Source organism: Zeugodacus cucurbitae, chromosome 3 (genome assembly GCF_028554725.1).
Source record: "Zeugodacus cucurbitae isolate PBARC_wt_2022May chromosome 3, idZeuCucr1.2, whole genome shotgun sequence".
NCBI lineage: Eukaryota > Metazoa > Arthropoda > Insecta > Diptera > Tephritidae > Zeugodacus > Zeugodacus cucurbitae.
The window spans coordinates 29,331,935-29,345,570 of NC_071668.1; the positions used below are offsets into that span (position 1 = coordinate 29,331,935).

The 13,636-nt window shown below is 38.9% G+C and overlaps 2 protein-coding genes across 2 annotated transcripts in view; one reads left to right on the top strand and one right to left on the bottom strand.

The window, feature by feature from the left end:
- The window catches only part of LOC105215306 (collagen alpha-1(IV) chain), a 31,387-nt gene extending 22,788 nt beyond the window's left edge, over window positions 1-8,599 (top strand). Inside the window, exons 2-9 of the mRNA XM_011189138.3 lie at window positions 2,024-2,218; window positions 2,285-2,329; window positions 2,547-4,306; window positions 4,373-5,223; window positions 5,282-7,193; window positions 7,249-7,363; window positions 7,435-7,658; window positions 7,727-8,599. Of these exons, the coding sequence (XP_011187440.2) occupies window positions 2,024-2,218; window positions 2,285-2,329; window positions 2,547-4,306; window positions 4,373-5,223; window positions 5,282-7,193; window positions 7,249-7,363; window positions 7,435-7,658; window positions 7,727-7,994 (5,370 nt within the window). The 3' untranslated portion in view covers window positions 7,995-8,599. The remainder of the gene's footprint in view (window positions 1-2,023; window positions 2,219-2,284; window positions 2,330-2,546; window positions 4,307-4,372; window positions 5,224-5,281; window positions 7,194-7,248; window positions 7,364-7,434; window positions 7,659-7,726) is intronic.
- A 3,050-nt stretch (window positions 8,600-11,649) lies between these two features.
- LOC105215307 (thioredoxin reductase-like selenoprotein T homolog CG3887) lies at window positions 11,650-12,904 on the bottom strand. Its single transcript, XM_011189140.3, has 3 exons — window positions 12,659-12,904; window positions 12,277-12,565; window positions 11,650-12,206 (listed from the first exon to the last, which is right to left on the bottom strand). The coding sequence occupies exons 1-3, from the start codon at window positions 12,820-12,822 to the stop codon at window positions 12,045-12,047; spliced, it is 615 nt and encodes a 204-aa protein (XP_011187442.1). The 5' UTR covers window positions 12,823-12,904; the 3' UTR covers window positions 11,650-12,044.
- Between the last annotated feature and the right edge of the window lie 732 nt (window positions 12,905-13,636).

Below are 13,636 nucleotides of genomic sequence, written 5' to 3' on the forward strand. Positions count from 1 at the left end.
ATAATTGCAGCCGAACTCTCATAGCATTTTACACACACGACACAGGGATGGTACCGTTGCCTACGCCTCCAGACAATTTCCAATTAATAAAAAAATACAAAATCGTAAAAAAAGTTAACAGAAAGAATAAAGTCATGTCGCATATGCAATTATATACACACATACATATGTATGTAGTTTGGAAACACTTGCTTTCGTTGCTTTTATTTTTCATTCAGTTGGCACATTTATGACGCTATTTTTATTGTTTTGCTTTCATTATTGAATATGCAATAAGCAAACGAAGGAAGCAGTGAGCAGCCAGCAACATACCCGGCACAGATGTGCCAATTGGTTTCATTTAAAACTGGCGTGCGCATATTTCAGCTATTTATTTCCATTTTTTTTTTTTGTTTTATTAAAATTCTAATATTTGTCTGCATTTTATTTATGTGGTTTTATTATGTGGCTTTTCTCATTGTTTTCATTACTCGCTCGAAGGCTGCGCACTGTAGTGCACGCTTCAATAGTGCCACACTTCAATATAACTGCAAATAATCAAATAAATTAATTTTTGGCATTTTTTATTGTTTTGCATGCAACAGTTTAAATGAATTCTAATGAATTTCGCAAAATTATTAGATTTTATTGGTCGTAGACGCGTTTAAACTGAAATTTATTTTAATTAGTGATTGGTTCCACACATTGCTTGCGACCAATGTATGTACATATGTCCAACTGTTGAATTTTTATTATTTATCTAGAGCTAATTTGAGTTCGAGTTTCTAACTAAATATTGATTTTCAATGTGTTTACAGTGATACACAAAAGTCTGTTTATCATCTTTATTGTCGCTAATGTAAAATATCACTCATTTTATAGAACAAATAATTTGCAAGGGTCTCAAGCAAGGAAATGTTTTCTGATGTTGACAAATCTCCATACTAAATAATTATGTAAATGATAAGAACTTGGTTACTATATTTTTGAGTCATAGAACTTCTATTGTGTTATATGCGATATATACTAAACGAAGGAATACTCTCTCTGAAGTTCATTAGTATGCCTCAGAGATTTACCAATATTTTCGGTAAAAAGTCAGTGTTGAAAAATTAGGGACATCTATAGACAATTATACACAAGCAAGTGTAGCACATGTGTAAACAAGTGTGACACTACAGCGAATGCAGTGTTGCTATTGTTTTATTCCGATATCTTTCCGACATTGGTGCTTGATTTATGTATTATAAAGTGAAAGAATGAAATCGCATTGTGAATCGAAGTTTAGAATACATTTCGGAGTAGGCGGGGTCCCCTATACAATTGTAACGCCATCAATTTGGAATACAAGAATATATGAAACAAGGGACTCTCATGAACCGACGAAGGGTCTTGAGTATATCACAAATCTCATAAGGAAGCTACTTGAACTGAGTGATACTGACAATTTTTGTGATTATTTCTTTATTTATTGAAAATGCTTATTAATAGTCCAATAATATTTTGTTTGGGCGTCTGACACATTGCTTCTTTAGAAATCGAAATTTATTATAATCATCACATAGAAATACATTTTGTGTCCACAATATATATTTACATATTTATAAGTGATTGGAAAAGTGGTATATCTCAAATAAAAATTGTGAAAGAAGCCTCCCAAAAATGATAATTTCTACCGAACAACAAAGGGTCCATTATTATTTTTTCTTATACAGAGTTAATAAAATTTATATTTGTCAGTTTGTGAACGAATTGTTGAATTCCAGTGTGACTGATCATAGTCAACTGCAGTATAATATCGGATTTTTGTATCACGGTGATCTTCTCTTAAATTTTACACAATTGTTAAATTATCAGTTATTCACAGAATATCTTCAGTCGATGCTTCATATTTAATTTTCATTGCTAATAATAGAGTATTATTATATGTATATAATAAATATAAATCCATCTTGTTTCTCTAGGTAGCCCTTTTTGTTTTATCGAAAACTTTAAATTATCATCAAATGGAAAATGAAATAATGGTTAGAATTTGATTTTTTAGGAATCGGTAAAGACTTGCAACAATACTGTTTGCGATTGTAAAGGATTGAAGGGACGCCCGGGTGCTATCGGTCTGAAAGGCTATCCTGGTCCTGAAGGTCCACCCGGAGATGTGGGTCCAATTGGACCATTTGGTCGTCGTGGTGAATATGGCGATCCAGGCGAATATGGCGAACAAGGCGAAAAGGGGCACCGAGTAAGATATTCCTTTATATGCCTAAAAAGAACGTATAAAATTCATTTGAACAACATTATATTTTAGGGTGATATGGGTGAACCGGGGTTATTTGGTCGAGATGGTGTACAGGTAAGTGTTACTTCAAATCTAACAGTCATTCTTAAATCGACGCGTCAAGCGTTAAAGTACTGTCGAAAATTCTCATAGTTACACACGTTGTATGAAACGTTTAACCACATTTAAATACTATCAAATATATTTTTTTGAATATATGTATTTTGAGTAGAATTATTTCAATACTCTGTATTCCTCAATATGTAATATAAAAATTATAATTCTCCGTTAGGGTCCGCCTGGTGAAGATGGTCCTAAGGGCATCTCTGGTATTGATGGTTGTGATGGTAAACCCGGTGAGCAAGGTTTACCCGGTTCACCAGGTCAAAATGGTCTGCGTGGTCCATTGGGTAAACCCGGACCACCGGGACCCACTGGTGACGCCGGTGAAGGTGGTATCAATTCAAAAGGTACCAAAGGTAATCGAGGTGTTCAAGGTCCTGATGGTGTAGATGGTTTATCTGGATATGTCGGCATGAAAGGTTATAAAGGCGACACTGGCCATCCTGGCATAGAAGGTGCAAAAGGTGAACAGGGCCTCAAAGGATATAAGGGTGACATGGCAGAACCGGCTAATTTGCAGCTTTTCGCTGAAGGTGAGACCGGCGAAAAAGGTGAACCTGGCGATGGTGAAGAATCTCCACTGAGTAAGGGTGTAACGATAAAAGGTTACAAGGGAGATCAAGGAATGATTGGTTTGAATGGTATTGATGGTCTCCAAGGCGAAACTGGTGAATTGGGTAATGTAGGATTACCTGGACCTCGTGGTGACTCTGGTGAACCGGGTGAACGTGGAAAACCTGGCAAAGTCGGTGAAGCAGGTTTTTCAGGTGAGAAAGGTTCTAAAGGTGCGCCAGGCTATAACGGTCGCGATGGTGAAGATGGTGTGAAAGGAGAACATGGAGATGATGGTTTTAATGGAATTCCCGGTGAACAAGGTCCTGAAGGACCACGTGGTATTTATGATCCCAATTTGGATATATCTTTTCCTGGACCACAGGGTCCTCAAGGTGACATCGGTCCACTGGGTAATCAAGGCCTTACTGGAATACCTGGAAAGCAAGGCCGTCGTGGTCCATTTGGTCCTCCAGGTCCTCCCGGTGATAGAGGTTTAGATGGTGCGCCCGGTCGTCGTGGTGTAAGTGTTAAAGGAGATGAAGGAGATTACGGCTATATGGGTCCCCCTGGACCTATGGGGCCTACTGGTAATCCAGGTCTACCAGGACGGCCTGGTCAAATAGGACAACCCGGCTTAAATTTGAGAGGTCCTAAAGGTTTCGCAGGTAGCGTAGGCATACCTGCTAGAGATGGTTTACGTGGAGATCGAGGTGAAGTTGGATTGCCTGGTGATAAAGGTGAACCAGGTGATGGTGTCAATATTGTTGGCCCTCCTGGTTTTGAAGGCTCCCCTGGTATACGTGGCCCAGCGGGTGTCGATGGTATTCCTGGATGGCCAGGAATGATTGGTGACAAAGGTATTCGGGGAGACGATTGCGGTATTTGTCCAGCTGGCCCTAAAGGCACGAAAGGTATACCGGGTGATACGGGATACCCTGGAGTACATGGCGCACGTGGTCCTGTAGGCTTGACAGGTAAACGTGGTCCGAAAGGTTGGCCTGGCAATCATGGTCCAATAGGTCGGAGAGGAATTCCTGGTAATCCTGGAGCCAGCGGCGGGTTGGGACGCCCTGGAAACCCTGGTCGCCCTGGTGTCCAATACAATATTAATAACATAGAGAAACCAGAGAGAGGTGATCTAGGCGATGACGGCGAACGAGGTGAACAAGGTGTAACTGGGGATGTCGGTTTAAGGGGTATACCTGGTGCACGTGGAGCAAAAGGTGAAACTGGACTACGGGGAGAATACGGTGATATGGGACGTCCAGGCAAAGATGGTTTTCCAGGAAGACCTGGCCGTGATGGTAAAAATGGCGTTGATGCTTCAACGCCCAAATTTTATTTGATTGGTGAATCTGGACTTGATGGCCGCAGGTAAGCTAACATAAATATTGCATCCGTTAATTATACAATTCTAAATCCGGATTTTGGTTATTTTAGAGGTGAGCGTGGTGAACCAGGCAGTGAGGGGCCAAAAGGTGACAAAGGTGAACCAACGCCCGGCGAAATCTACGATAACAAAGGCGAAGCTGGTGATGTGGGTTTAGATGGGTTGTATGGTGATACAGGAGAAAAAGGCTTAAAGGGCGAACAAGGCAATAAAGGAATAACAGGAGATATTGGCTTGCCTGGCCCTACAATTCAAGGGGAAGTAGGTGCAAAAGGATGGCCAGGCGCTACTGGAGATTATGGATTGCATGGAGAACCTGGAAATCCTGGTCTGAATGGTTTGCCTGGTGTTGATGGTAATGCTGGTCCAAAGGGATATCGTGGTGAGCCTGGACGAAGTGTTTTGCAGGGTGAAATGGGACCTGATGGATATCCAGGAATTAAAGGAGAAAATGGAGATATCGGATGGCCTGGTAGTCCTGGGCCCGCTGGTACGCCTGGTATTAAAGGTGTAAAAGGTGCGAATGGTGATTATGGTGAATGGGGCATGAGAGGTTTGCCTGGCAATAAAGGTCCTCGTGGTGACTACTTGATTGGTTATCCTGGTCTCGAAGGAGCACCAGGTAGAGACGGCAGAACTGCCCCTCACGGTCGTAAAGGTGAAAAGGGTGTAACAGGTGCACTGGGTTCTATTGGCATGCAAGGCGCTAAAGGTAACATTGGACACCCAGGACGACGAGGTCACTATGGTGAACAAGGAAGATCTGGAGAGCCTGGACAAACCGGAAGCCCTGGTTGGGCTGGAATCCCAGGTGAACCAGGAGATCGAGGAGATATCGGATCCGATGGAAGATACGGTGATAGAGGACCACGTGGTGCACTTGGAAACATGGGACCGAAAGGTAATTTTAGGTATATTTTACAAATCACAATATTAAAACTTAAGTCTTCTATTTCTAGGTCAATCTGGTGATGTTGGCCCAATCGGACGCTCTGGGGCTCTTGGAATTCCTGGCAAAAGAGGTGCAGTAGGTGATCGAGGTGTGCCCGGACGTGTTGGCGCTAAGGGTAATGCAGCATATAGCGGCATTAAAGGTGAAATGGGTGAATCAGGTATAAGAGGACCACCAGGTCTTGATGGGACTCCTGGTGCTCCGGGAGAACGAGGTCCTGATGGAGACTCACCAATTCCATTAGATGGTTTACCAGGACCAAAAGGAGATGCTGGCATTCGTGGACGTTATGGTTTGAATGGCTTAAAAGGTCAAAAAGGTGAACAAGGAGAATTCGGTTTGGATGGACGTGTAGGAGAGCAGGGTGATAGGGGAGACGAAGGATTAGCCGGGTATAGTGGTCGCAATGGAACACCTGGAAGAAAAGGTGTAACTGGAGATGTTGGAGCGCCTGGTTTCGTTGGGGCAAAAGGTGATTCTGGTGATGCAGGCTACCCAGGCAAACCTGGTTTGGTTGGTGATAGAGGTGATGACGGTGAGGCGGGAGCTATAGGTGCACAAGGTGAACGCGGAGATGAAGGCTACCCAGGTCGAGATGGCGTATTGCTTCGTGGATTCGCAGAAAGAGGTGATAAGGGTGATAGAGGCTTTCAAGGCGTACAAGGACCTATTGGTGAATATGGTCCCGATGGCGCCCTTGGATATCCTGGTTTCAAAGGAGAACGTGGAGACATTGGGTTCAGTGGAGCTGCTGGTCAGGACGGATATCCTGGTGATAAAGGAGCATCGGGAGATAAAGGTTATCCTGGAGCAATTGGTCCAATCGCTTCATTTATCGAAAATGGTGACCAGGGTGAGCCCGGCTATGATGGTTTCCCTGGACGTCCAGGACGTTTGGGTCCTAAAGGTGCTCCTGGAGAGCAAGGTGAATATGGTGAAAATGGTTTAATTGGTTTTCCAGGCATTTCTATAGTTGGACCGAAAGGTCAAACTGGAGATGCTGGTTATACCGGCCCACCAGGTCGTAATGGTTTGCACGGCAGAACCGGCCTTAAAGGAGAACGTGGCGATGATGGCTATCAAGGTGAACGTGGTGAAATAGGCTTTGCAATTCGTGGCAGAAATGGTGACGTGGGAGATATCGGTCTAACAGGAGAAACCGGCTTCGATGGGCTTAAAGGCGAGCAAGGCGCTCAAGGATATACAGGACGACCTGGACCAGTTGGTTTGAAGGGACTTCGTGGACCTCAAGGTGATGCCGGTTGGAGTGGTGTTGATGGCTTGAATGGTCTTGAGGGAATAAAGGGTGAACAAGGAGTTACGTATGATTTTAGTTCTGCGCGTCCAGGTGATCGCGGAGAACCAGGTCTTGCAGGCTTCAAAGGAGAAAGGGGTGACATTGGTGAAGTTGGTCAATCGGGAAGCATTGGACGCCGCGGCCTCAAAGGTTACCAAGGTGATCAAGGATTCATGGGTGCTATAGGCCTTGATGGTCCAAAAGGTGAGCAAGGAATGCCCGGTGTTGAAGGCCCCCCCGGCCTTGACGGACTACCAGGCCCTAAGGGCCTAGTTGGCACACCTGCCCCACCACCACCATTGCCAAAGAGTCGCGGTTTCGTATTCACTCGTCACTCACAATCAGTATCCATACCAGAATGCCCGATTAATACAAACAAGTTATGGGAAGGTTACTCTCTTGCTGGAAATATTGGCAGCAGTATGGCCATTGGTCAAGACCTGGGGCTATCAGGATCCTGTATGATGCGTTTCACTACAATGCCATATATGTTCTGTGATGTAAACAACGTATGCAATTATGCGCAAAACAATGACGACAGCTTGTGGCTTTCCACTGCGGAACCAATGCCCATGACCATGACTCCGATACAATCTTTCGATCTGATGAAATTCATATCACGGTAAGTTAGATTTCATATAACGTTGGACATTTAATTTACTTACGTTTGTTCATAGTTGTGTAGTTTGCGAAACAACAACACGTATCATTGCACTACATAGTCAGAGCATGAGCATACCAGATTGTCCGAATGGCTGGGAAGAAATGTGGACCGGTTACAGTTATTTGATGGTAAAGGAATGCACTAATTCAGAAGATAAACGATTTTTCAAATATTATTCCTATTTCATTCACATAAATAGACTACAACTGATAACACCGGTGGTATTGGACAAAGCTTGGTATCGCCTGGATCTTGTCTAGAAAACTTCCGCAGCAACCCGGTTATTGAATGCCATGGACATGGTCGTTGCAACTATTACGACCCGCTCGCTTCTTTCTGGTTGGCGGTAATTGAAGAGCATGAACAGTGGTTACAACCTCGCCAGCAGACTTTGAAAGCAGACCAAACGAGCAAAGTAAGCCGGTGAGTATCTCTAATAGCAATGGTAGTCAAAATGATATGAGTTATCTAATGATTTCTTAATTTTGCAGTTGTACCGTTTGTCGTCGCAAGAACGAATCATACCTTCGACGTGCACCGTCGGTGAAAGCTTCTGCAAATGAGTTCCGTCGTGGACCCATTCGTTACGCACCAGATCCACGCCCTGTAGAATCATTGCCGATTCGTCAAAGACCAGCGCCTTATCGACCGTTAAGCCGACGTCCGATTCTAGGAGGTCGTACCTACAATTATGGTGGTTCAAATACAAATCGCGCAAATTTCATACGGCGTCCACGCGAAGATACGTTCGCGCCGTAAGTCCCCAATTACTCGAGCTGCCATTCTTTCACAAAGAAAAATAGTTAGAAGCTTACTTTTTAATTAAAACAAAGAATTTCATGAAATTAACTACTAAATAAAATAACAATAATCAGAATTTGAGTATATAAATAATGAAAAAATGTATGTAACATTTACAAATAAATCTTAGGTTATGCAAGGAATGCCTTTTAGTGCAATTGCGATGAAACAGGAAACTCTTGTAAAATCTTTCTGCGTCCTTCTTTAATATTTTACATACGTATATGAACTACCATTTTATACTTATGGGTATATTGAGTAAACATTTGTGATTTTTGGTCATATGCACATATGGCAGTAATATCCAATTGGTTGAAAAAATAATTATCGAAAAAATTGTTAGAGCCAAAAAAATAAATTTCGCACACAAAATACTGCCGAGCATGCGTTAATATTTTAGAGAAAATACGATATACATATTAAACTTGTGTAATTCTAGTGTTTGCAAATACAGCCGAATGCAAGCCAAAACAATGTAACTTAACTATTTTACTATCTAATTATATTAATGTAAATAATAGTAATGATGAAAAAGTTAAAAATAAAACAAGATATTTTGTTAACCAATGGTTTTTAAAAGAACTCAACCCAAATTTGGTCTTGGTAAATGCAATATTTTAGTTATTGAGTTTCAGCTAGTTCGTAGCGTTTAAAAAAAATTGCCTTATTTTATTTCAACAAATTCGATTTTATTATTCAACATGTGTACAATCGACGGTGCTACATCAATTAAGGAGAATTTCCAACGTTTCGATAACATTTGTTCCCACTCATTACTATTCTTGGCTCTTTGCAGCGGTCTTTCTTTTAAGGTCTGGACAATAGGAATATGCTGTTAGGGGCCAGATCCTAAGAATGTTGAGAATTTTTATTAATTTGTGACAAGATTCCTTCATTTCTTTCCTTTTCCGGTCGATCAATAACTTTTTTAATTTTTTGATGTTTTCCTCCGCTATCCTATCGCTTGCTCAAAAAGATGATCAGAAAGACATCCGGAATGAAACTCGTCTTGGATTCCTAAATGCTGTGATATAAGGAAAAAGGGTTTTAAACAAGTAAGGTAGGGCTATGTTCAGGTTTAACCGAACATATCGGAATTTGAAACGCTCATAATATGGAAAAGTTTTCAGTTATTCGTAAAACATCTATAATATAAAAATGAATCGCAAAATGTGTTGCTAAGCGCATAACTCGAGAACCGCTGAACCGATTTCGCAAATTCTTTTATTAGAATGTTTCTAGAGGTACCGGGATGGTTCTTACGGGGAGAAAAATTAGAAAAATTGCCTGAAAAAGTCTTAAATCCCCAATATTCTAATCACCCATACAAACAATTTGTGTCGTTAGTTTCGAAAAAAGTCGAGAAGGGCCAAACCGATCTAGCTAATTTTAGTTTTGAAATATTTATGAAAGGCCAGGGAAGGATTAGAAAGTAAGTAAATATGGAAAAATTGTGAGGAAGATAACAAAAAGATGATTTTATTTGAATTGACAACAAAATTATAAAAAAAAGAAAAGAAAACAAAAAATAATAATATTTTGAAAGTTGTCATTGTTACTTTGTTAAAATATTTTTATCATTGTTCAATTGTATAAGGCTGTGTCGATAGCCCAAAACAATTTGTAACAAGTAGGGAAAGGCAACCGAACATTTTATACTCTCGCAATTTATTGATGTAATTTTATTAAACACAATTTGAAATAAAGTCCAATAGAATAAAAATCATAATCCAAAATCAGCATATATAGTACATGAGGGTTGAGGTAATTCCTGAACCGATTTCCCTTATTTTCAACACCCAGTTATAATGGGAATAGGGGCAACTTGCCACCTGTTAGTGGGCAGACAAACGGCAATTCGGCATTGAAATTACTCCTAAATTGCAAATCAACGAAACACCAGTCTGAAAAATCGCCAAAAAAAAAGAGCTATAAAGAAGATTTTCCAGATATTCAAATCGCTGGAGGTACTGCACAGGACTTTAAAAGATTTACGCGACCACGAAAATATTTTTGGTGAAGTCATGATTCTGTTGGCAGGTGATTTTCGCCAGACTATTCTTGGATCAACTGTTGCTGACGAACTAATCACATTCCTAAAATCATCTAATTTGTGGCGACACATAAAGAATCGCCAATTAACAAATAACATACGAGTGTTTTTCCAACAATATCATACAGCGATTGTAGAAATAGTTGGAAATGGTAGCGACGCAGTTGACACATCGATGGATTAATAACATTTTTAACGGGTTTCTGTCACTTCATGGCCTCGAAAGAGGAGCTTATTCATCGTGTTTTTCCTTACATGAAACCACAATATAATAAACATAAATGGCTGATTGAGTGACCTATGTGGTATTAAAAACCTAAGATGTCAATGATCTCAATGCGACAATTTAGGATTATGTTCCAGGACAGTTGACACAGCTACAAATCAGGATGATGTAGTCAATTATCTCACAAAATATTTAAAATTGACTTGACTATCACCTCTCACTTTGCAATTAAAATTAGTGTAAGTTGTCATCATGCTGCGTAACATAAATCAACCTCGACTTTGCAATAGAACAAAACTGGCTATGAATACGGTAATCAATATCGTCATCGAAGCAATCTTGGCTTCGCCAACTTGCAAATTTGCTAATTTGTTAAATACTTCAATATACGACAAAAAAATTCAAACTTTAACAAATTATTATGATTAATTTCAAATATATATAGCTATATTGAAAAAAATACTAATGTAATGTATATCTTAGCCACAAAAACGTGTGGCTGGGTCTGCTAGTTATTATAATAATTGTAAGGTTTATATCCATAGCATCACTATATTTGGTGTGTTGGATAGGATAAGTTCTATACTCAAGAACCTGTTTCCAGCAAATTTCATGAAGATAGCACAAAATTTTACCCATACATTCGACATAAACTCCACTAACTTAACGTAAATCATCATACTCTTCTATTTCGTACGTCCTTTTTCAATTCAATGTTTTGAATTTTACTTTTTGATTTAGAGAAATCCTTTATTTTTGCTTTACTTATATTGAAGGTTTTATTTAACATTCATCTATGATCCGAAATTCCTTTGTTCGACAAACTTGTTGCGATTTTGATGATATTTTCATAATGCCACTCTCATAGAGATCCTCGTTGGCAAAAAAATGCGCACAGATGATTTTTAAAGGTTTCGCTTAAGGTGAATTTTTCACTAGCAACATCCCTCGTCATAGATAGGAACTCGCTGTTAGACCCGAACTATAAGGTTTCGTTTTGCAACCACCTCCGAAATACGCTGCCGGGGACCGATAGAAGTCCACAATAAGTTTGGGCGCAGGCGTGTAGAACAAAGTAAATTATTCTCTACCAAACCCACCAAATACCGACAACATTTCCGTCTCACCTCAATTCGACAACGACCGATTTTGTTTGACGTTTTCATTACTGAATCACTTTTCATCAAAGACAAACAGCCGATTCTGAAATTGATTGATTTTGTTGCGATTCAAACGAGATTGGCAGTAGGAAAAGGGATCCATGACGTAAAATCCTCGTCAAAAATATCGACCACAATTATACAACAAAACTAACTAAAATAATACATAGGGTAGACTTTTTTTAATTTTAGTTTATTTAAATAGGTGTTTATAAATTTTGTTGACATATCATAACGGCCAAAATCTAGAATATATCCAATTAACTGCAGAATGACAAGTATATTGTTGAACTTAAAAAACAAACATATAAACATCTAAACTTAAATTAAACCAAATCGTCTTGGATATGACTTCAGAATATTTGCTTATGGTACTTAACATCCCCCACCAGCCAATACTAAATTATCAGCACAGCTCCAGTTTAGAAATTTTGTAAAAATAACTAAAACTCTCCTACACAATGAATCTAGCTATAGAAACATACTTCAAATACTCCATCTTCGATTTCCTATTTACTCCCATAGTTGAGCTATGTTCGTATATGGTGCGCGTAGGCATGGTCTAATTATTATTTAACAAAGTCTGGATTCTCTTGAATTGTTTCTGTAAATTGAAGTTGATTGTCTATAATCTGAAACAGTTCTTGAGGCGCAGGTATACGCCCTGTTTGTAATTTAGACCAAACTGGCACATCATTCAGTGATATTTCGAACGCTCCAGAAGCCACAAGCTGCAAACAAATTCATATGAAACCAATTTTCAAATTTTTATGATTTGCGCACTTTATAATTGAGTCTTACCTGCCCCTCAAGCATATTCCCTACAAAAAATACCATCATACATGCGTACAATTTATTATCTAGCAAATGCTGCCACCAGCTTGGAATTTGTTGACCAAATACACCGAACACATCAAATGAGGAAACAATCACTACGATGAAAAGGATTTTTGCCGCAAATACAATCCGGGAAAGGTACATGTTGAAGCCGGGTGGATCATAATTGGCACCGGTTACTGTAATTTGTGGATACCTTTCTGACAAAATGTTGACATAATCCTCAAAAGCTTTGCGATAACCACACGAGTAACTAAAATAATAAAATGTCCATACATATTACTAATAATACATTATATCTTATCAAGAGTAAAAGTCTCTTAAGATTCAGATAGTTGTAAATTACCAATATAAAAATGTCATTGTCGGCCCTCCAACATTTTGACCAAATTTTGTTGCGGGTATCTCTTTTTCTGCTGCATCTACACCAAAGTTTATATTTCCCACTAATATAAATGCAATCAATATGCAAATTCCTAACGTAATATTATTTCGGCTGACAATTGCCATCTTACGAAATTGGAACTATTTCTTTCAATTAATTTTGCACCTTTGTCACTTTTGGCTGTGATTGGGGATGATTCAATATATCAATTCGATACTTTACAAACGATAGAACACGTCTTCTGTGATTATATCGATTAAAAATATATCGACTAATATTCGTCTTTTATACCCCATACAGTAAGCACCTTTTCGCAAATTAATTGTTCACAATTTGAATAATTTTAAGACGAATGATAAAACTAGAGATTATGATAACTTCGCCTCATTAATCTTTTTGTTCGCGGGTGACTGTTGATAAATAAAGTAATAAAATTGAGTCAATCAAGAAAATAAGTTATGATGGTAATATTTAATAAAATTTCATTGTTTTGAACAAAATAATGTGGTCACAACGATGTATAAGATCCTTTTTCGGTTACGGTACTACCCGACTTAGTGGAATTGAAGTCAAGGTTTTAACTGCATATTACGAATTTCAACCAATTTTAGTTAAAGCTAGACTTGCGTTGCCAACTTAACAATATGCAGATTTGACAGATAAGTAACCAGCTGATACATTTTAAACCAAAATTTTGAACGATAATTTGCAATTTTTTTTTTTAAATTTGAATAAATATTAAAATTAAGATAAGACCCCATATATATTAAAATAACGAAGATGTTACGAAAAGTCTTTATGATCTTTCGTTTCCATTAGAACTTCCATGCATTAAGTATGTCAACCAGAGATAAATAAATTTATCCCTGATGTCAACGTAGTGGCGATTGTGGTTTTTTCATAATACTCATAAGTTATTTTTGTTTAAATAAGAAATCA

Coding starts and splice junctions, on each gene's coding strand:
- LOC105215307 (XM_011189140.3), bottom strand. CDS start 12,822: ATGGCAATTGTCAGCCGAAATAATATTACGTTAGGAATTTGCATATTG. Junction 12,566..12,658: donor ACAATGACATTTTTATATTG/GTAATTTACAAC, acceptor TTATTATTTTAG/TTACTCGTGTGGTTATCGCA. Junction 12,207..12,276: donor GGAATATGCTTGAGGGGCAG/GTAAGACTCAAT, acceptor ATTTGTTTGCAG/CTTGTGGCTTCTGGAGCGTT.